This window comes from Cervus canadensis, chromosome 14, assembly GCF_019320065.1.
Source record: "Cervus canadensis isolate Bull #8, Minnesota chromosome 14, ASM1932006v1, whole genome shotgun sequence".
Lineage (NCBI taxonomy): Eukaryota > Metazoa > Chordata > Mammalia > Artiodactyla > Cervidae > Cervus > Cervus canadensis.
Window position 1 is genome coordinate 21,900,871 of NC_057399.1, and position 20,875 is coordinate 21,921,745.

Below are 20,875 nucleotides of genomic sequence, written 5' to 3' on the forward strand. Positions count from 1 at the left end.
AGGTCTCTCTGTGCAAGCCTGCCTCTAGAATTAATGTGCACATGTCTTTCTTCTCCCAAAGGTTCAGTAGTTTGTGCTCATTCAGAGTGGTGGGTTATTGCGGCATGAAATTAAACAATAATTGTAATTGTACTTTCTTCCCCAAGGACCTTACATTCTGGAGATATTCTTTGAATGCACTTATTTTGACTTGCCCATGGCCACTTGTGCACTTGAGCAGGGCACGTAACCATTTAAAGACAGCTAATTTCAGCCTTGAACATTTAGGGATCACGTGGGCTAATGAAACTGATTTGTAGGCTTGTCCAGAGACATTCATAGACTCATTTGTAGGCATCTACTTTGCATAGTTCAGGAACCTTTTAGTTTAATTGATCCAGAAGAATACAAATACAGTTAAATCTTATATATGTTGTGTGATCACACAGCTAATTAAAAACAAAAACCAACAACCGCTTTTCAGTTAGCTTAGGGCATACACAGTAAACGACTTACATGCATATCTGGTGCTCATTTTTCTATGAAAATAATTGCTGTAAACTGTTTCTCTAAAAGTAGGGGTCAGATGTAACTGACACCTTTCCTTTAAAGAAATATATACACATGTATATAAATATATGCTTATAGACTCTGTATTATTTACTGTTTTTGCATACTTTTTCTATCTTTGATCATTGAAAAATTTAAGCATTATCTAAACAACTTTAATTTTCCAAACAGGTTGAGAAGTTCAAATGGAGTTAACAGTAAGTTTTTATATTTTTTTCATATTATTGTTGGTGAGGTTTATGCTCCTGCTGAGATTTTTAGTTCTTGAAATCCTATTTGTGATTTTTGTCTACTATACAGAGTAGCAAATTCGGTAGAAAAGTAGAAAGTTTTTGAATGTCTTTCCCCAGACAAATCAGGACTGATATCTGGTTTAAAATTTTTTTGAGTAACTAATTTCCAACCATGATTTTCCAGTGAGTGAGAGTATAGTCACTGAGCTCATTTAGACTGCTCGACAACTCTTTACTGTGGTGTTTTAACACATTGCCCAATAAGAACTCATGAGATTATATGTAGATCTTTCCTTTGTGGCTTCAGTGGGACTCTGTGCCCCAAGTGGCTAACTAGGACCAAGCATGCTTTGGTGAGACACCTCCCTCACCGAAACCACTCTGTAGCTACTTTCAGATTTTACCCCTTTCTGTCTTTTTGACCCCTTGATACAGATCAGACACCTTCCTCTTCTGTGGTCTTGTTCCATCTCAATTTCTTGTATTTTCAGTACATTCTTTGCAGTTGATTCCTTCTCCACCTACAAAAAATTTTTCATGTACAAAAGAAAAATAGTAATCCTTTTCTTGATTTTACCTGGCTTTCAGACCGCCACTCCTGTTCCTTACCTCCAAATTAACTGAAACAGTGTTATTCCAGAAAGGAACAGTCTTTTGTGATGATCTTACCTTTTACCCAGCACCCCCAAAGGGAGGGAGTTTTTTCCTTTGCTTATCCAGCAGCAAAAAGCCAGAGACATCTGTGAAATTGGGCTCATTACGCTGCTTATTCTACAAAGTATAAAGCAGTTACCACCACGAGACCAAAGTTCTCCACTTTAATTCTGACTTTATGAAATGGCAAAACTGTTGGAAAGGATTTCTCTTGAGCCTTGTAATTTAGGACTTGAGCAGATAGAAGAGAACCAGTTGAACTTGCAAGAGGTATTCCCAACACACAGTCCTTCTGTAACCACACAAATCCCTTACTGTCTCCTTCCCTTCCACCTCCTTTGTTTCTGATATAGACCTCTTAATATGTTTCACCATTTTGTTGTCATTTTTAAGTCAGTGAAGTAGTCTGCTAATAACTTGATATTAATAACATCTTTATGTGGGCACTGCATCTTGGCAGGGAGCTCAGAGAATTGTGCTTCTGGGATGTTGTGAAATGTGATGGGCAGCTGCGTGCCTTCTGCAACCCAGAGGTGTAATTGGTTCAGAGGAAATACATCTTTGAGGCTAATATTACCTGTCTTTCTTCAATTCCCTATATAAATATATTTGGAGATATTGCATTGATGATTGGAAGCTGTCAGGATACCATGCACAATAATGTGGTTAAAGGATATTAGGCAATCTTTTTCAAAAACCGAGAAGCCATTCTGATTAACCTGTTCAATAATAACTTTGAAGGCAATATATTCATAAGTATGTATTTATCTCCAGCCAAGTAATTAAAATGTCAATCTTCTCTGTAATTTCAGAAATCTCAGCCTCCTTAAAAAGCCCTCAAGAGCCTCACCATCATTATTCAGGTAGGATGCGTGTGCACATGGATATGTCAATGGAACTAAATGTCTGTGAGACTGCATTTGGAAACAAAAGCATTCATGAATTTGTGGTGTTGATATGGCTGCAACTTGAAAAGTTGTTTACTCTGATGAGAGCACATTCAGGTTTCTTAACTTGGGAAAACAAATTGTTAGGATTTAAGAAGTTTTGGATTAAAAAAAAAATGTTTGTATTGGTAAGTTCCAAATTGTAAAAGGGAAGGATGACCTTGAGATCTGAAAATTCCTTACAAGGTCAAAACCAGAGATCTTTGTGTTTTGGACTGGGGAGGAGACAGGCCTGGGGCTGATTCTCTAAGGAAGGGTTTTGTACCCTCACTGGGCCCTCAGTGAACATAACCACTGAATGAATGCCAGCCCCACAGGGGGTGTTCAACAAAGACACCTTAAGGGATGTTATTAAACAAGACGTCAAGGGTCTTGACTCTCTTAAGCAACATCGCTTCCCAGTGATTCAGTAGTCTTTCTTTCAAAGTGGGAATAATTGTACTTGCCCTTCCTGAGGAGCAATCTGCCAAAGGGCTAGTTGAGAATAAAGGAAACCCTTTGAAATGCAAAGTAATGTAACAACCAACTGGACTCATGCCATTGGGTGGTCTTTTGGGTATCATTGCTCTCAGCATTGGTTTGGATACTACATGACTGAACTCTTTATACACTCTTAAAGCTGGATACAAGAGTACAAGTGTATTGGTGTGATAATTACCATTATTATTATATCAAGGTCATGTGTTCAGGGTTCGGTAAAAGGCTACCTTATCCTGAATTCTCCTCTGTAATGAATAGTGTTTCAGTGGATTTCAGACTCCACATTCCAGGCTCTCATAACTGGGTCTTTCAGCTTAGCAGTAATCTGTTATTTTGACTCCAGCTGTCAGCTGAAGAAAGTCTCTGGTGAGGAACACTCTAACTGACATTGATTCTGATCTGTTAGGATACAACTCGTAACAGGAAAATTCAGAGCACTTGCTTCTAATTAAAATTAGTCTTCAGCTCTCTCTGGGAAAAGAAGATGAACTCTGCAAAATCAACAGTAGATGTCCCCACAGCCCACTGTGCATTAGATTTGATCTGGAAAAGAAAAACCAGAGAATGAAGACCAAAGATTAAAAGGCTCTTTAAAAGCAAGTTCCACATATGTATATGGATTAGTGTGGTATTTGCTATTCAGGAGGGTGTAGGTGACAACCCTAGCTCAGGATTTACTAGATAATCTTATATAATCTGTTACTAAAACTGGGATATCCTTCCTGTTTAAGGCATAGTTTATTTTAAATACTGTATTATAGATACTGTTTTTGATAAAGGAACAAATAAAGGGCCTTCAAAGTAAAATATTGTAGCATTATGTGAGTATATTGATGTGGGGAGTCTTTCTATAAATTCAGTCCACTGATGCGTACTTAAAATAGTAAATCTGCTTTTGTTTGCAGCCATTGAAAGGAACAATTTAATGAGGCTTTCTCAGACCATACCATTTACACCAATCCAACTGTTTGGTGAGTGCCATTTCTACCTTCTTGAGGTTGTGCCAGAGCAAAGACAAAACATCTGAGTGAATCATAGGAGAAAACATTTTGCATAATTTTAATTGAAAATATTCTTTTACCCACGGTTGCAGTTTAGCAATATTAATTTCCTAAAATGGAAACTCTTATTAACTGCCTGGCTGGTATCTAGGCTCAAAACCTAATATACTATGGGGACAGGACTATAATGAGCAGCAGTTGGGGGAAAAAGCAATACTGTTGCACCTGGCATTCACTGATCTAAGGCTGGAAAAAGTAGAATAGAAAAGAACCAATCAGCCATACGTAATAAACAGAGAAGAAAGCATTAAATGTCAATACAGAAAAAGCTAACAGACATCTAAAGAGAAATGTTTGGTATATTGCTTTTTATTTATTTGTTTTGTTTCATGTAAACTAATTGCTCTTAGCTCAGAGAACAAACGTGATTTTTAAAGGCTGGAGTAGTAAAGGAAAACAAACTCACGTTAGCCAAGGCTACTGATATTTCTCTTTCCTGCCAGTTGACAACATAACAAGGGTCCCTGCACTGTCCTTGATCTTGATTTTCTCCCATCCTGCACATAAGGACAGATCAGGTGGCTTCTGATCGTTGATGCAAATGCCTTCTCCTTCCACTTGGCTCCACAACTGGTTGTTCAACTCAGTAGCTTTGTTCTAAATCCTTTAGGTATTTAGAACTCTAAAGAGATCTCCAGGGCCATTTATCTGGGCACCAAGAATAAATATTCAAAAGCATGTTACTGTTACCTAGACATGTTCTTTGGTAAGCAATTAAATGCAAGAGTGAGCGAATAGATTCTTTTCTTTGTAAACCAGTACAGTGTTATATAAGAAAAGTCATTTGAAACAGGTGTAAGGAGAACACAGGCCGGACAGAAGTTTTATGTAGTATGTCCCCTCTGTCAGGAAGCGTTGCACACTATTTTAGGTGGAGTCTAGGCCCCGTAAGAATGGCTCCCTGTTCAACAGCCTAAAAGTGGAAGCTGCAGAGCAGTGAGAGAACGTGTGGGTGTAAAATCTTTAAAGTGGGATTGGGTTTGTAACTGCGAGTCTGCTTCACATTAGCCGTGTTACTATATTTAATCTTTACAACCACCTAATGAAGTGACTCTTCTAATAACACTTCCATTTTACTGATGAGCAAGGTGAGGCTTTACATAACTTGTCCAAAGGCACAAAGGAAGGAGGGAAAGGTTCTGGGGTATGACTTTGCTTCTAACTTTAACCTATCTCAGTGGGATAATATCACCCCCAAGGGAGCAAAAACATCTTTTTATTTTCATGTGTAAAGTACAGATACACACACACTCAGAGTTCATAAACAGATATACAGTATATCCTTGGTATTAAAATGTCAGGGAAGGGACAGTTAGGAAAAAAAACAAAAACAGTTCTAAAACAACTCCGAAGGGGGATGATAATAAACACGGGGTTTAAACTGTCTCTTTAAGAGTACTTGTCTTTACCAAAAGAAGCATAGCCTTGCTACTCTGATTTTATTTTCATCTAGTTATACTCTATAATAAGAACAACTTAATTCTTATGTGACATCTGGCACTTTGTTCATTTTTCCTCTCCCTCTTCACTGGACTCTGACACAGCCAGATGTCTGTACCTGACCCTGAACAGATGCAGTTCCCATTCCCCTCTGATCCTTTGGGAAACTGAATCGATTCTTCTGAGTTGGTATTTAGGAGGCCGTTCATGTCACAGACATAGGTCTCATTGAACCCCTTCCCTGCATCTCTCTTTGCAGTAGGAGAAGAAGTAACGGTCTACAGGCTGGAGGAGAGTTCCCCCTTGAATCTGGATAAAAGCATGTCTTCTTGGTCCCAGCGGGGGAGATCTGCTATGATCCAGGTGTTGTCCCAGGAGGAGATGGATGGTGGCCTCCGCAAAGCCATGAGAGTCATTAGCACCTGGTCTGAGGATGACATCCTCAAGCCAGGGCAGGTTTTCATCGTGAAGTCCTTTCTTCCTGAGGTTGTGCAGACGTGGCAGGAAATCTTCCAGGAGAGTACTGTGCTTCATCTTTGCCTCAGGGTGAGTCAGACCCAGAGCCCAGATGGACAGGTCGGAGAAAGGGGATCTGGCTCTGTCCTGGTCGAAGGCCATTACTTCAACCCAAGAGATCTTGAAATTGGGGCTTCCCTGATAGCTCAGTTGGTAAAGAATCTGCCTGCAATGCAGAAAACACTGGTTTGATTCCTGGGTTGGGAATATCCTCTGGAGAAGGGAAAAAGCTACCCACTCCAGTATTTGGAGGTGGTGGTGTTTTATTATTTTTAGCTTTTACTTTTGGAGTGGGTAGTGATGGAGCTGGAGTGGGTCTCTACCTCCCAGGTAGAGACCTGGGAGGCCTCTAGTATTTCTGTGATCATTCATTAGTAGGCATGTGGTAGTAAAGCAATATTTTTATCAATGCTCCTTATTTTGCAGGAAATTCAACAACAAAGAGCTGCTCAAAAGCTGATCTATACCTTCAACCAAGTAAAACCACAAACCATTCCTTACACTCCAAGGTGAGGAAATATTGGCACCTGGCCCTTCATCTTAAGTAGGGATTTCTATCAATTTTGTTGTACCCCTGTTGGTCACAAGAAATACCAAACTCATGGGGAATTTCTCCATGATCTTAATTTTGTTTTCTTCTTTAGATCGTTCTTAGAGACAGTAAAAAGAGAAGTAGACATCCCAGGGGTGTTTGGCTTAAATCACTGAATTTATGTGAGTGGAAAAGAGCAGATCAAGCAGAGGCCATGACTAACCTCTCGATTACGAAAGCAGGCAGATCTGGGGTGTTGTTACTAATATCCAGAAACATTATGGCAGGAAAACACTTCTATTGTAGGCATAGTTTCCTCTCCTAATTATCTTATAGAAATTAGAAACTTTAAAGGATTGAACTCTTATTACTTTCACCTGAGTGTTTCCGTATACTTGGATTCGTTTAGCAACACAGATCATACATAGCTCAGTGCTGAGGACTCACAGTAAAGTTTTCTTGTTCCATTTACAAGGAACTTCAATAGAGCAAGGCAAGAAAAGTTGAATCCAGTACTCATAAGAGTTCCTCAAAGAGCAGGGAGGTGGGTGAGCGTGGGGAAAGCTCCAAATCTTTGCATCCCATTTTTTTCAGTAGAAAGGCAGGGACATGTGCACTGGGGCTGCCCGGTGAAGCTAGGACATCTCCTCTGTTGTTCTCTGTCCAGTGACATAACTCACACCTTTGCTGCCTGGTGGGAAACCAGTGACCTCTTTTCCTCCTCATAGGTTCCTGGAAGTTTTCTTAATTTACTGCCATTCAGCCCAGCAGTGGTTGACCATCGAGAAGTATATGACGGGGGAGTTCCGGAAGTACAACAACAACAATGGTGATGAAATTGCCCCCAGCAACACCTTGGAGGAGCTGATGTTGGCTTTCTCTCACTGGACCTATGAGTATACTCGGGGAGAGCTGCTGGTTTTAGATTTGCAAGGTGATTGATAGCTGAGAATTTGGTAGAACAAGCATGAGGCAAAGTTCAGGAAACCCGGACCAAAGATTGCTTTCTCCTTGTCATTGTCACCTACATTTGCCCCCAGCTCTTTCTTAAAGTCACAGTGAAGATCATTCAGTGGAGACATTCCTTGGCAGTGCGTACTTTTTTTTTTTTTAATTTGAAAACAGAAGATGGTATCTGTTTTCTGAATTTATTTACTGTTTGTGGAACTGTCCTAAGCGGGAAGAATCAGGCAGGTGTCCTGAGAGATCAGGTGAGAACCAGAATAGGTCATGTATGGAGTTGCTCTGTCTAGCTTTGAAACGAGGTAGGGCCGTTTATGCCAGAGACATTGTACAGTGATGATCAGGAGCAGATGACATAGGCAGATGATTATCGGCCTAGAACTTAAAGTTATCTAAAATGTTAATCTAAATGGGAGAATGATTTTTGTACTAGATTTCTAGTTTTATGGCTTTTCTTTGGACTTAAGTTCACAATAACACTTAGGCATGCATTGATATGTATAGGAAAGTTGCAATTCTGGTCACTTTTCGTGATTTTGAGCTCAGTACTTCAGCAGTTTATAAGTTAGCTTGCTCTCTTTGCTGTGTTCCTTGATATAAGAGTTCCTGAAAGTACAGACTTGGTCTGGGAGAGGCAACACAGTGCACTGTTATTTAATGGAAGGCTTTGATCAGTGCATCTCTCTACTAGCAACACCTCAGATGTGATATATAATCTTGCAGCATGAAACGAAGTATCTCTAGCAGGCTTTCCTTGAAGGGACAGAAGGAGATATGTATTAAGGTCAAAGTTTAGTCCTAGGGCTCACTGACTGGGGCTTTGGTTTCAAATAAGGGATTTAGCCCAGGAACTTTCAGAGAAGTTATCTCATTTAATCCCAGAAGCAGCACCTCGAGGTAGATATTATGGGGAATTTATGTCCTGAAAGTTTAAATAACTTGCCCAAGGTTGCACAGCTACCTAAGAGGGAGCCAGGATGCAGGCTTAAGCTGGTTTGATCATCCATGCTCTTTCTTGGTCACTGTTCTTTTATTTCTTTGTAAGTTTCAGATCCTCAGGAATGTTACCATGTTCTGATTCCTTTTATTTATTTTTTTAAAAAATCTGGTCTCTCCCTTGTCCCCTCTGACTTTTCCCTTTCTCCAGACCTGGGATTCTGTGCCAAAACCAGGCTTGGAGGCTGGAGACAGATGAAATGAGCAGGCAATCCTGGGGCATTGGGAGCAATGTTCACTAAGACTGCAAACCCATTTTGATTGAAATTTGTGCCATGTGCTCAAGGATGTGTCTGTATATATGTATATGCATATATATATATACACACACACACTTTTCAAATGACACATAAGTCCTTCTGTCCTTTCATATCTGTGCTGCTCACAAGGTTGAGTTATATTTCTAACCCTCAAACACAATATTTTTAAGAAGCAATATAAACAAAGTTGAAACAGTCAAGATGATTCAGTTTTAAGCCAGCGAGTACATGATCCATGTAAACCCAGCACACTGATGCCCTAGGCATCTGCTTTTGTAGCTCATGTTGGGGAAAGGTTGATTGTTTTCATCTGTACTTGAGTGTCTGTGCTTTGAGGTTTGGGTGGAGATGTTTAAAAAGTAAAAAACAAACCAAAAAACAACCAAAGAAAAACTTTAAGGAATTAATGATGACTCTTCAGTGTGTTTTGTATTCCACTTGAATAGGTTTTTGTTTAATGATGTTTATGTTTGGGGATTTTTATGTCTCTTAGTAATCCAAAGTGACATTAAACAGAACAAATACTGCGTTGATAGTCTTGGGGGGAAAAAGGAATTAACTTTATTTTTTCACTGGGCAATTATGTGAACTGCAGAAATAGGCCACTCCAAATAAACTATGTCAAAACACTGACCTTCAAAGAAGGGAAGAATGGACATCATAGAATGAGCATGGAGAAATTGAGATACTTATTGGAGTGTTTTGCCAATTGTTTAGCCCTGAATTTATGGAAGAATGTGAATCCTGTAATAGTAATTATACGCAGTTATAATACTACTCTACTAACTAGCGTTTCCTGGTTATTTTGTGTCAAGTACTTGGCTAAAGGCTTATGTGCCTTAATATATTTAATTCAAACCAGGTTGGAAAGGAAAAATGGGAGAATATAGTCTTAAAATATCATAACAGTTTTCAGTTCAGTTACGTTTTATATTTAATTGCGTCGTATTTCTAGTCTTTGGAGAGACAATGTGCGTTGCCTGGGTGGCAGGGAGTGGAGACTGAAAGGCCAGTGAGCTGCAGTTAGGAGAAGCTCTGAAGCCACGGTGCTGGGGGCTGACTCCTGGCTCCACCATGAATTTGCTGCGTGACGAGAGCACAGCCACCTGGAGTTCCACTTCCGCATTTGTAACTGGGATAAAGCATGTTATGCACTTAACTCACGGGGCTGTTCAGGGGCCGAAATGAGGCAAGTTCCCAACCCAGCAAGTGTAGTCATTGTTCTCAGTGTTAATGTCTGTGTGGCTTGTTAACATGGAAGTTACTCTTCAGTTGTGGGTGGTCTACTCTTAGCTGTGTGGTCCTGGTGGTAACTTAAAGGACATCCCAGCTTCTGCCTTTGTAGAATGAAGCCCTGATCAGCTTGCTGTGGCTCCCTATTGCCTGGAGGGAAAGAAAGAATGAGAAATACTCTGCCCGTTTATTCTTTCAGTTTCTTCTTTTCTTCTCTTTATTTTATTCCAGAGAGTGCCAGGCATAACTCAGCAGCTGCCACATCAGGCTAGGAAGCTGAATTTAGGGAGAGGCTTGACTAATTTCGTTTTTTTCTTTTTGTTATAATTAAATTTATTTATTTTTAATTGAACGATAATTGCTCTACAATAGAGTGTTGGTTTCTGCCAGACATCAACATGAATCAGCCACAGGTTTATCTATGGGGCTTGACTAATTTCTGATCACTTGTAATGATGCTGTAGTATTCATCTCCTCCTATTTAAAAACCCTACATGTGAGCGCCTGAATCATTTTTACACATGAAATCCAGTATTTTATTTCCAGCAATAGGAATGAAAAACAACTGTATTTGAAATTACAGTGGTCTATGGCGTGTTTTTTTTTTTTTTTTTTAAGGCTCGACACAAAGAACCTTTGGGGCTATTAATTTTTTATTCAACAAAGCAGTTTTCAGTATAAGTCAGCCTTAGCAGCAGCAGCATCATGGTACATTCTGCTGCTACAAGGAAAGTAACTTCTTTCCATAGATATGGAAGTTCACTGATGTATCCCAAAGCGGTTGGGATCAGAATGTAAGTCTCTGAGCTTCTCATAAGGGCGTACTGTGTGTTGCCTGTACATGGGCACATACGCTGTGAATGCCAGTAAAGAGGCACCACTGGAATTTTTAGATGTTAAAATGTTCTCGTTTTCCAGATGTCTAGCTGTGTGGGTGGGCTTCCCTGGGAGCTCAGACAGTGAAGAATCTGCCTGCCATGTAGGAGACCTGGGTTTGATCCCTGGGTTGGGAAGATCCCCTGGAGAAGGGAATGGCAACCCTCTCTAGTATTCTTGACTGGAGAATCCCATGGACATAGGAGCTTGGCAGGCTGCAGTCTGTGGGGTCCCAAAGAGCCGGACATGACTGGGCGACTCGCACACACACAGGTGTGTGGGTGGGATAGGCACCTGTGTTACAGGTGCCTATTGAGTGACTCCTGTGTAGCCGGGAGAGGCTGGAGTGGACGTGGTGGAACGGCATGATTGGTTCTCTGAACTGCGTTCTGTTTTTCCCCCTTCTGCCATTCACGGGTCTCAATAGATACGTTTAGTGGTTCAGCTTTGAGCTGTCAGATTGGGTTTAGGGATGTAGAGGTTTGTGGGTACTCTTCACCCTCAGTCTTAGAGCAGGTTCTGTTCATTAGCAAACAGTACCTCAGGGAAGTGAGATCATTAGAGCCTGGTTTTACCAATGGTAAGAAAATAGAACTTTAGTTCACAAGAACTTTTGATAGAATTGTTGTTTAGTTGCTCAGTCGTGTCTGACTCTTTTTGCGACCCCAAGGACTGTAGCCCGCCAGGCTCCTCTGTCCATGGGATTTCCCAGGCAAGAATACTGGAGTGGGTAACCATTTCCTCCTGCAGAGGGTCTCCCTGCATCTCCTGCATTGGCCGGCAGATTCTCTACCACTGAGCCACCAGGGAAGTGCCTTGATAGAATAAAGACAATAAAAATAGCAGTTGACATGATTCACCTTCTTCTGAATCATATGTTTTGCTAAGCAGTTTGTATATGCTGGCTCCTGTAATCCTCTCAGTAACTACGGGATAAGGCCCATGATTATTCACACTTTCAGATGATACAGCTGAGACACAGAGAGATGAAAGGTGTCCAGATTACACAGCTAGAGAGTGATGAGGCTGTGAGTGAGACCCGGACCCTTTGACTTCTTCCTATTTAACAGGCCTGCAAGACTGAAAATAAATGGGAACTGGTATGATTTTGATAGAGTTTTCTCCCCCTGTAAAGTCTCCCTTTCTCCAGTTCTTTCAGTACTGTGCATATCTCCAACTTAAATTTACAATTTACTCAGACATCTGCCTAAAGCTTTCATCGTTGCTGGAAGCTGTAGGCATAAAATCAGGTCTGAGCTTAAATGTGTGAAGGATTTGTGGCCTTCACTCTCTATTGGTCATACACGGGATGTCTGTTTTTTTATTTACTACATAGTGCTGTTTATTTACTAAAATAGTTAAACAAAGTTGTTCTTTTTATTTACTGCATGTTTGCTATATATAGTTAGGGTCCTGCTAGGCTGTTTCTTCTTATATCTGTAATGAGAAAAGTATAAAGAGCCCAGCTTCTCCCTATGACATTTTCTTTAAAAAGGATAGCATATTTGCATACTTCCCCATGAGCCTATGTTTCAGACTTATTTTCCCTTTCCTTATTCAGAATCAGTGCCCAAAGAGATTCTAAGCTAGGCGTTCTTAAAGGGTCCCTGGGTAGAATTCGGAGGGTCTGTGAACTTTGATGAAAAAACAAATTAAGGTTATACCTTTATACTAATCTATAGCTGAAAGTTATCATTCCCTTCAATTATAGTGGAGACAGCAAACCACAGTGGTATTAGCAGTACCCATGACTGTTTGCAATAGCAATTACAGATGTTAACATGGCAAATACAAATATTTTTCTCAAAATACAGGTTGTATTTTTATTATTTGAATGTTATAGTGTTATTAGACTTGTGCTTGATCCTGTTAGCTAATGTGCTAATAAAGAAGCACATGTATTGCAAAACTATTTAAAAATATTTTAATCGCTGTATTTCAATATCATGGTTTCCTTTGTAATCTTATGTATTCAAATTACGCATTTTAAAGCATTATTCTGAGAAGGGGTTGCCTTAGCTTCATCAGGCTGACAAAGAGTATCATGATACAAAAAGTTGGAACCCCTACCCCCTGTCCCCACTTAAAACAGGTTATTTTCCTAAAGAAGTCAGTTTCTCAGGGGAATGGCTTATAAATTGTAAGGATTACATTTTCCTGTGAAAGGTGCCAGTATATGGTAAAAAGTACAGAACATGGTAAAAATCTTTCTTTTTTAAAGTAGTGGTTATAAACATGTTTTTTTTTTTAACCAAATAGAAACACATAATAATGTTTTACATTTTATGTAATTTTAAGTAGATTTCCCACGAGGTTGGTCTCTTCCAAGCCAGGAGAACCAGTGCTGATTAGAGTATGGTCTCAGAAATTGCTGGCTTATGCCCACGTGGTGCACTCAACCCGTCTGACTGGCTCACTTGTGAAAAAGGTGCCTGTGGAAGTCAGTCTCATCACCACTTGCATTTAATAACAGAGATTCACTGTGATGTTGAGCCTTATTTTGATAAACGTTTGTTTGAAATTACACTTACATTGTCTTTTTATGCTTTCATGCCATTTTTTAAAGAAGTAAAATTTGCTGAAGGATCACATACATTCAAGAAAGTGCACACAGCATAAGTGTACATCTCAAAGAATTTCCACAACTGAACACATGTGTATAACCAGCACCCAGATCAAGAATGCAGGCTGTTTGTATTCTTCTGTTTCTAAACGTTATAAAAATAGCATTTGTTGTGTGTCTTTGATGGACCAGAGGTGGGTATCTGCAGAACCACACAGTACCTTGCACCTTGCTGAGCACTGATGGACTCCATCTAAACAGACCATGGACTAGGCAGAGGGGCACAGGCTTTGGCTCAGCTTGAATCCTGTTATGACCTCTTGTGGTCTGTGCAACCTCTGACAAATTGCTTAATATCTTTGAACATCAGTGTACTCATTGGTAAAATAAGGCTATCAGCATACTAATACTTGTCTTTCATGATTGCCAAGAGTTAGAAAAAATAAAATTAGACTGTCTAGTGTATACGAGTGATATATGAATGATGGATGCCATTGTCAGTAACTGTGAACACTTCAAAACGCACTCATTTGTAGCCTAGAGGTTTATTATTAGCGTAATAGAGGGGGTTGCAGGAGATAGTGCATTAACTAAAGTTTTCAAACTTGCTTGGACAAGTTTTATAGTATAGTAAATTCATATGATGTTGAATTTACCACAGTGTGGATATAGGTTTAAAGAAAGGAAATAAAACTTGGTTATTATATTCTTAAATTTCTGAGAAAGTGAAACTCCCCATTTACTAAATGAATTTTCTTTTCCTTTGGAGGTGTTGGAGAAAATTTGACAGATCCATCTGTAATAAAACCTGAAGACAAACAGTAAGTTAATTTATCACTTAGAAAATTGCATTTGACACATTGTACATGATTTCTTAAACATAATTTTTAAGCACTTATATATCTTGCCTAGATCCTAGGAAAATTTTGAGGCAGCTTTTGTCCATGCCTGTATCTATATCCCCAAATATCTGTATCCAAATATGATAAAATACAGTAAGATTTAAAATACAGTTTTGAAGAATGCATAGATTAGGAAATGAGGGCCAAAAAATAAGCAGAATATGATTAAATCTGAAGTTGTTAGTACATACACAAAAATGGAAATTATATAAAGACCAATGCTGTAGCCAGAAGTTTGTTGCAGATTTGACTCTGAGTTTTCTAGTATCCCAGACAAAAGAGAAATATGGGTAAGTTTAGCCTCTATAGGCTTTGACCTGAAGACAATGTCATAGGAGAGACAGTTTCCTTTGTTGTCGTCACAATGGAGTCATTGTATTCTTGTCATGGGTAGTGTCTTCCATCACATGCCTATAAAATTAAAGCTGGGGGCAGAAAGTGTGCTATTTAGTAACAGCAAATCTGTGAGAGGCCCAAACTGTGGGGCTTAGATATGGAGTCATCAGATTGTCTATTAGTTCAGGATGGTAAATTATACAGAGAGATGAGTCATCTGCCTGTCCTTTGAATTCCCATGGACATTTTATCCCATGAGCAGACTTTTGGGAGGACTTGGCAGTAAAGGATCTGAGGTGGTATTAAAGGTGGAGTAAAAAGAAGTGATGATTAAGGAAAAAAGTGGTGATTAAGGATGGATCAATATAGAAAAACGACAGTGGTTTTCAAACATAAACTTTCATCATAATCACCCGGAGAGCTTGTTAAAACACAGTTTGCTGCCCTTTACCTCCAGCTTTTGCCCCTGGTTTCTAATTCAGTGGGTTTGGGATGGGTTCACATAATGTCGCAAGTTCCCAGATGATTCTAATTCTGCTGGCCTAAACTCCACACTTTTGAGAACTGCTGGCATATGACATCGGAGAAGGCAATGGCAACCCACTCCAGTACTCTTGCCTGGAAAATCCCGTGGACGGAGGAGCCTGGTAGGCTGCAGTCCATGGGGTCACTAAGAGTCGGACACGACTGAGCGACTTCACTTTCACTTTTCACTTTCATGCATTGGAGAAGGAAATGGCAACCCACTCCAGTGTTCTTGCCTGGAGAATCCCAGGGACAGGGGAGCCTGGTGGGCTGCCGTCTATGGGGTCGCACAGAGATGGACACGACTGAAGCGACTTAGCAGCAGCAGCAGCATATGACATTTTAATTTCTTAGTTGTCCTAAGTGTCTAAACTTGGTCTGTGAGGTGTGTGTGTGTATGTGTGTGTGTGTGTGTATATTTATAAAAATGGGTGATTTCTATATGATGAACTCTGAAACTTATTTCCCTCCCATGGACTCATATTGTAATTATTCACTACTTTAATGCTACATTCTTTTACTGAATGATTTAATCTAAATATGGTACCATCTGTAGGTGTCTCTACAAGGAGGTACATCTAAAAGTGTATTAGCTGTTTCTTTGAATCAGGTGAGCTAGAGAAAATAAAAGTGAGCTATATTGCTCCTCTGCATCCAAACCCCATGATATTTGACCCTGGAGTTCATGCTGTAACCCTTAGTGTACAGATAAAGGCTTTGCTATTCTTTTAGCTAAAAATATGTATTATTTCTTCAGTGGTCCTGTATGCCCAAGAGTTTGTAGTAGAAACTTTTTATAATTTTGCAGTGAAAATTTTTGCATATATAATGAATCAAGTTTATGTATACTTTATGTATATCATTTATTAAATTTGACCTTGGTATGTATATTTAATATGACCTGAATATTTCCAACTTTTCGAATTCTAAGAAGATTATATTATTCCTCTTGACAGTTGAGTATTTAATTGCATTCTATAAGCCAGTGTGTCTCAATTTCTATTAGGGTCACCTAGGGAACTTTAAACAAAAAAGCTGCTCAGAATTATCCTCAAGTCAGAATCTCAGGATGGGACCCCGATGTCTGTATTTTTCAAAAGTTTCCCATGTGGGCAGTCAGGGTTGGGAGCCTCTGTCTTATAGCAAACATTTTTTAATGACTGAGGATGGGAACACTGGAAACTGATAGGTTGGTATCACTATAGCCTGTCTGGTTTTGTGGGGTCACCTAATTTTGGTGCAAATGTTCTTCATCTTCATGGTGAAGATAATAAGTACTATTTTCTCACAATGTGGAGAATAACATCTGATTAGTTCAATGAGGCTCACATTTCCGGATGCCTCTTATATGTTAAACTTGTGCTACACAAAGCATGGGCCAGGATCAGTAGCACCAGCATCACCTGGAAGATGGTTAGAAATGCAGCCTCCTGAGACCCTGCCTTTGTTGTTGTTCAGTCATTCAGTGGGGTCCGACTCTGTGACTCCATGGACTGCAGCATGCCTGGCTTCCATCCTTCACCATCTCCTGGAGCTTGATCAAATTCATGTCCATTGTGTTGGCGATGCCATCCAACCATCTCATCCTGTCCCCTTCTCCTCCTGCCTTCAGTCTTTCCCAGCATCAGGGTCTTTTCCAATGAAAAGAAGATCTTCAGGTGATTTGGTGTAAATAAAAGTTTGAGAGGGACTTTCCTGGAGAGTCAGTGGTTAAGGCTCCATGCTTCCACTACAGGGGGGCGTGAGTTCCATCCCTGGTCAGTGGAACTAAGATGCTGCATGCCTCGCAGTGCAGCCTACAGCCCCCCGCCCCACCAAAAAAAAAAGTTTGAGGAGCAAGTGCTGTCACATGTTGTTTATTTTACTCTTAACAGTAACCTTAGAAGGAAATGTCTTCAATCCCTGTTCACAAATGAGGAAACTGAAGCTCAGTGGAGATGGTAACTTGCCTGTGAGGAGAAAAGGGTCAATGAAAAGGAATGATCCTCTACCAAGAGGGAATATATTTTGTGATGCAAATTCTGATACTGTCTCTAATGCCTGTTGTCTCATAACTTTCCCCAACATGTGAACTTTGCCCTTGCATGCGAAGACCAAATCATTACACCTTCTCTCACAAATCCTCTCTGGCCACTCACCTTGGTTCCTCAGGTCACTGACCCTCAGTGGAGGTTGCCTCAAGTGTTATTAGTAGTTTGGGATTGCATCTTTTTTTTTTCCCCACTTACTGCATTGATGGTTTCAGGCATTTGACAAGTATGAAATGATAATGATGAGATGTTCTTTAGTAAATCTCTATGTACATGGCACTAATTAGCATTTCCTCGAATGTGAAACCAAGTTACCACCTGCTTTCCTGTGCTGTGAAAAATCTGGAAAACAGTTGTATATTTTTTCAGACATGGTTGTCTGAGACTGCAAGGCTGTAGGCATGGTGTATTAGTGTCCCTACAACCTTCCTTCACTCTCCACCGCTCAGGGAGTCGTTGAACCCCTGATACATACATATTACAGTAATTTTGATTCTTTTGTCTTAACTTTAACAAAGCTCATAGAGGGAAATTGTTTTGTTTACAGCTTTTATCTGAGAATCAGTGTTGCATATCTAAGTTGGGAACTTTCATGCTTTACTGGGGGGAAAGAAATAGCAGTGTGGAAGGCAAAAGAGTGATATATTCCAATAGGGTCATGCCAGAGAGACTATAAAAGGAATCCTGCAATTTTAATGACTCAAAAACCACCTTTGTTTTTCATATTATCAGCATCATAGAATTCTGGTACTAAATACTGTGTGATTCTACTTCTTTGCCACATTTGGTTTCACCTTAAAGAAGTGATTCCTTACCGTGTAGACTGAAAGAGGAATAGTTAACAAAAGGCAGCTTATGCAGCCTGGTAAACACCACAAGAGCTGTATTGTGTAAGGGCGATTGAGTGACCAGGAAAGTTAATCCTGGGTGTCTGTTCATGTCATCTTCCCAAGAGGTTTCCTCCACCTACCCGCCTCAGAGCAAAGAGGCAATCTGAGATCAAACTGACATCAGCCCTCGTTCTGAGCTTGGCACATCTTCAGAGCAGCTACTGTTATTCTGCCAAAAGGAAGTGGAAATTGAGATAAATGTTTCAATACTCAGATGGAAAAAAAAAGTCCATTTTTACACCACGTCCCTTTTGAAAAACCACATTCCTTAGAAGCAAAGTTTATTGTTTCCTTTTGTGATAGTTTGCTTTTCTTTTTTCTTAAGACGTGGTATTTAAGAGCGGTAATTGAGTTCAGATTTTAAAATGTGCTGTTTTCCACTCTGCATGTCATTAAAATAAAATATTAGCTTTCATAAAGTTTCTTTGGAGGTATTTCTGATGTGCTGTGTTCCATGGTGTGTAGCATGTCAGCCGAAGAATGGTGGTTGTATGTGATCTAATAATGGGTAAACTTTGACCCTGGACTCTATTATAATTTTATAGTATTATGAGAATCTATAATAGATCACTTACAGAGTGGTCAAAATGTGCCTACTATATATGATTCTGTTTGTAATTTTGTCACCTAAGTTTACTTCCATAAAATCATTGTCTCCTACTTGTCACGTCTTTTCACTGAGAGCCCAGAAAACGGCCATAGCAGTTTGCAGAGTAGAAGGAGCTATCGAAAGAGCCATGAATCCTGGGTGTCGGATTTTGTTGGGCTTTTGTGTTTGAGGACATTGATTATGTGCAGAACAGTATTTGGGTTTGAAATAATGCACATCAGTCTTTTCAGAAGGGGTTCTCCAATAGCAAATTTATTTTATTGCATACTTACCTTTCGGGTTTTCTAGTAGAACAGTTGGTAGTGAATGTCATTCTCTCACCCCATATGCATGAAAAAGGGTCTCACTGTATTTTGTTTTACTGTGGTATATAGAAAATTCACTTTTCTATCAGATTAGTGTGGAAATGAGTTTCACAGTAGGTCTTGGAGTTGGGTACAAAGATTGAAGTGCATTTGAATTTTAAATGTGCAGACCTAACATTGTTGCTTCCCCAAAGTGCTCTGTTCTTTGTTGGCTCCTTCAAGTTTACTGGGTTACTATGGGATACTTTTCGGTATCTGAGAGAATCCTAGTTGAGCTCCTTTTTCTTAGCTGTGATCTAATTGATATTCTGATATTTCCTCTAGATCAAGAGGAATGGTGTTTGGACCAGCCAACTTAGGGGAAGATGCAATTAGAAGCTTCATTGCAAAACATCGTTGCAACTCCTGCTGCCGGAAGCTCAAACTCCCGGGTATGCCCCAAACAATTCTATTTTTCTCTAAGTAAATCTCTCATTGAGCAACAGCCATTGTAACCTGGGATGGAGTAGAAAATCTTAATCACTTTTTTATCTCATTCGCAGTCGAGGCCTGACTTTCTGACTGCAAATTTTTCAAGTCTCTCAAGGGATTAAAAGGACAGAGATTTACTTCAGGTTCTGCCAAAATGTGATAAAACAACATCAGGTCCAATGCTTGTCACAGTCTCTCTAAGGGAAAAGTTCCACCTACTTAATTGGGGGTAAAATTGGATGGAGGCAGATTCCCCCCACCGCACCCCACCCCTTGGATCTTGTGTGATGCCCACAGTATTTCTGTTCTGTTCCTATTTACTCATTGGACATTTGGGAGGCTGGGGCATGGAGGGAAGTGACAGCTATCAATTGAAGTAGTGCCTTTTATGATAAAAACTTACCCCTGTCCACATACATTACAAGATATGTTTTTAAAATCTGATTTGATAGTGTGACATGCTTTCTCTAAGACTAATAGACTCAGCACAGAAAAATATTCCTAACATAAAAGGCAACAGCCGGAGGTCTGTGGGCCCCAAGTTGGCAGCCCCAGCTCTGTCGCATTCTTTCCTTTTATCTCAGAAGGGATGCTTTATGTCTGTCTCAGCTCACTCCCTGTTTCTCTAAGGTTGTACCACACTTGTTCTTAAAATGGAATTTCACATCTTTTAAGCTGAGTAGCCCTTCCAGCCTTATCATTAGTGATTGGACCCCAAATTGGAAATCAGTAAAAGATCAACATCCACTGTAACTTAGGATGGAGTAGGTGAAAATTTACAGCAAAGAAAGGCAATTTCTAATCTTGTTGGAGTTGAAGGTAGGAGTTGCTCTTGTGGGCACGATGCAGCAGGAGACTGGGATGGGTAACAGCTCCCAGTTCCAGCAGGGAGTAGCTTGTCGGCCGGGGAGGTTGTGGTGGGGATGTCAGACTCGAGTGGTACAGAGAGTGGGGTCTCGCTGTCATCTGGCGGCTGCCCAGGACCCCTTCTCACAATCCACACAGTGGAAGTGGGCAAAGAGAACAGTCCTCGGCACATTGGCTGAGCTGCCCATGGACCTCCTGTCTGGATCGCAAGAGCCCAGGAAGGAGCGGGGGCTGGACTGAGCCACATCCAGGCCTCCAGGTAAGGGTCCTCTGGGAGGCAGGAGCTGACACGTATCTCCCAGCCTATGATCACAGGCCAGAATCTAGCTCATTAACTCAGCATCCTCAGGTGCTGACCTCTTCCCGGTTCTGAGTCATTGTTTCCTGGGCAGGACCACTTCTTGTTCTTGAAGACACAGGGACTATATCTGATCAGCCAGGATTAAGGGAAATTTGAGGCGTAACTCACTGCTTCCATCACCTCTTCTGTAGGGTTAAGATTCCTCCACCTCCTTCCCTTTTGCCTTTCCCTACCATGGTGACTTTTGAGTCATTCAAGAATTCCTCCATGTCTAAACCTAAACCTTATTTCCTTTCAAAACCTTAGTTAACACATTTAAATGAAAATAAGAAATA

At 40.2% G+C, this 20,875-nt stretch overlaps 1 protein-coding gene across 4 annotated transcripts in view; it reads left to right on the forward strand.

The window, feature by feature from the left end:
• TRPM6 (transient receptor potential cation channel subfamily M member 6) overlaps positions 1 to 20,875 on the forward strand; it is a 174,667-nt gene that overhangs the window by 148,073 nt on the left and 5,719 nt on the right. For 3 of the 4 annotated variants that reach the window (XM_043487140.1, XM_043487141.1, XM_043487138.1), the window contains 8 exons: positions 721 to 746; positions 2,249 to 2,299; positions 3,769 to 3,834; positions 5,624 to 5,910; positions 6,307 to 6,389; positions 7,141 to 7,346; positions 14,073 to 14,124; positions 19,226 to 19,332. In XM_043487140.1, coding sequence (XP_043343075.1) covers positions 721 to 746; positions 2,249 to 2,299; positions 3,769 to 3,834; positions 5,624 to 5,910; positions 6,307 to 6,389; positions 7,141 to 7,346; positions 14,073 to 14,124; positions 19,226 to 19,332 — 878 coding nt within the window. The remainder of the gene's footprint in view (positions 1 to 720; positions 747 to 2,248; positions 2,300 to 3,768; positions 3,835 to 5,623; positions 5,911 to 6,306; positions 6,390 to 7,140; positions 7,347 to 14,072; positions 14,125 to 19,225; positions 19,333 to 20,875) is intronic. The other variant, XM_043487139.1, reaches the window with a different exon arrangement.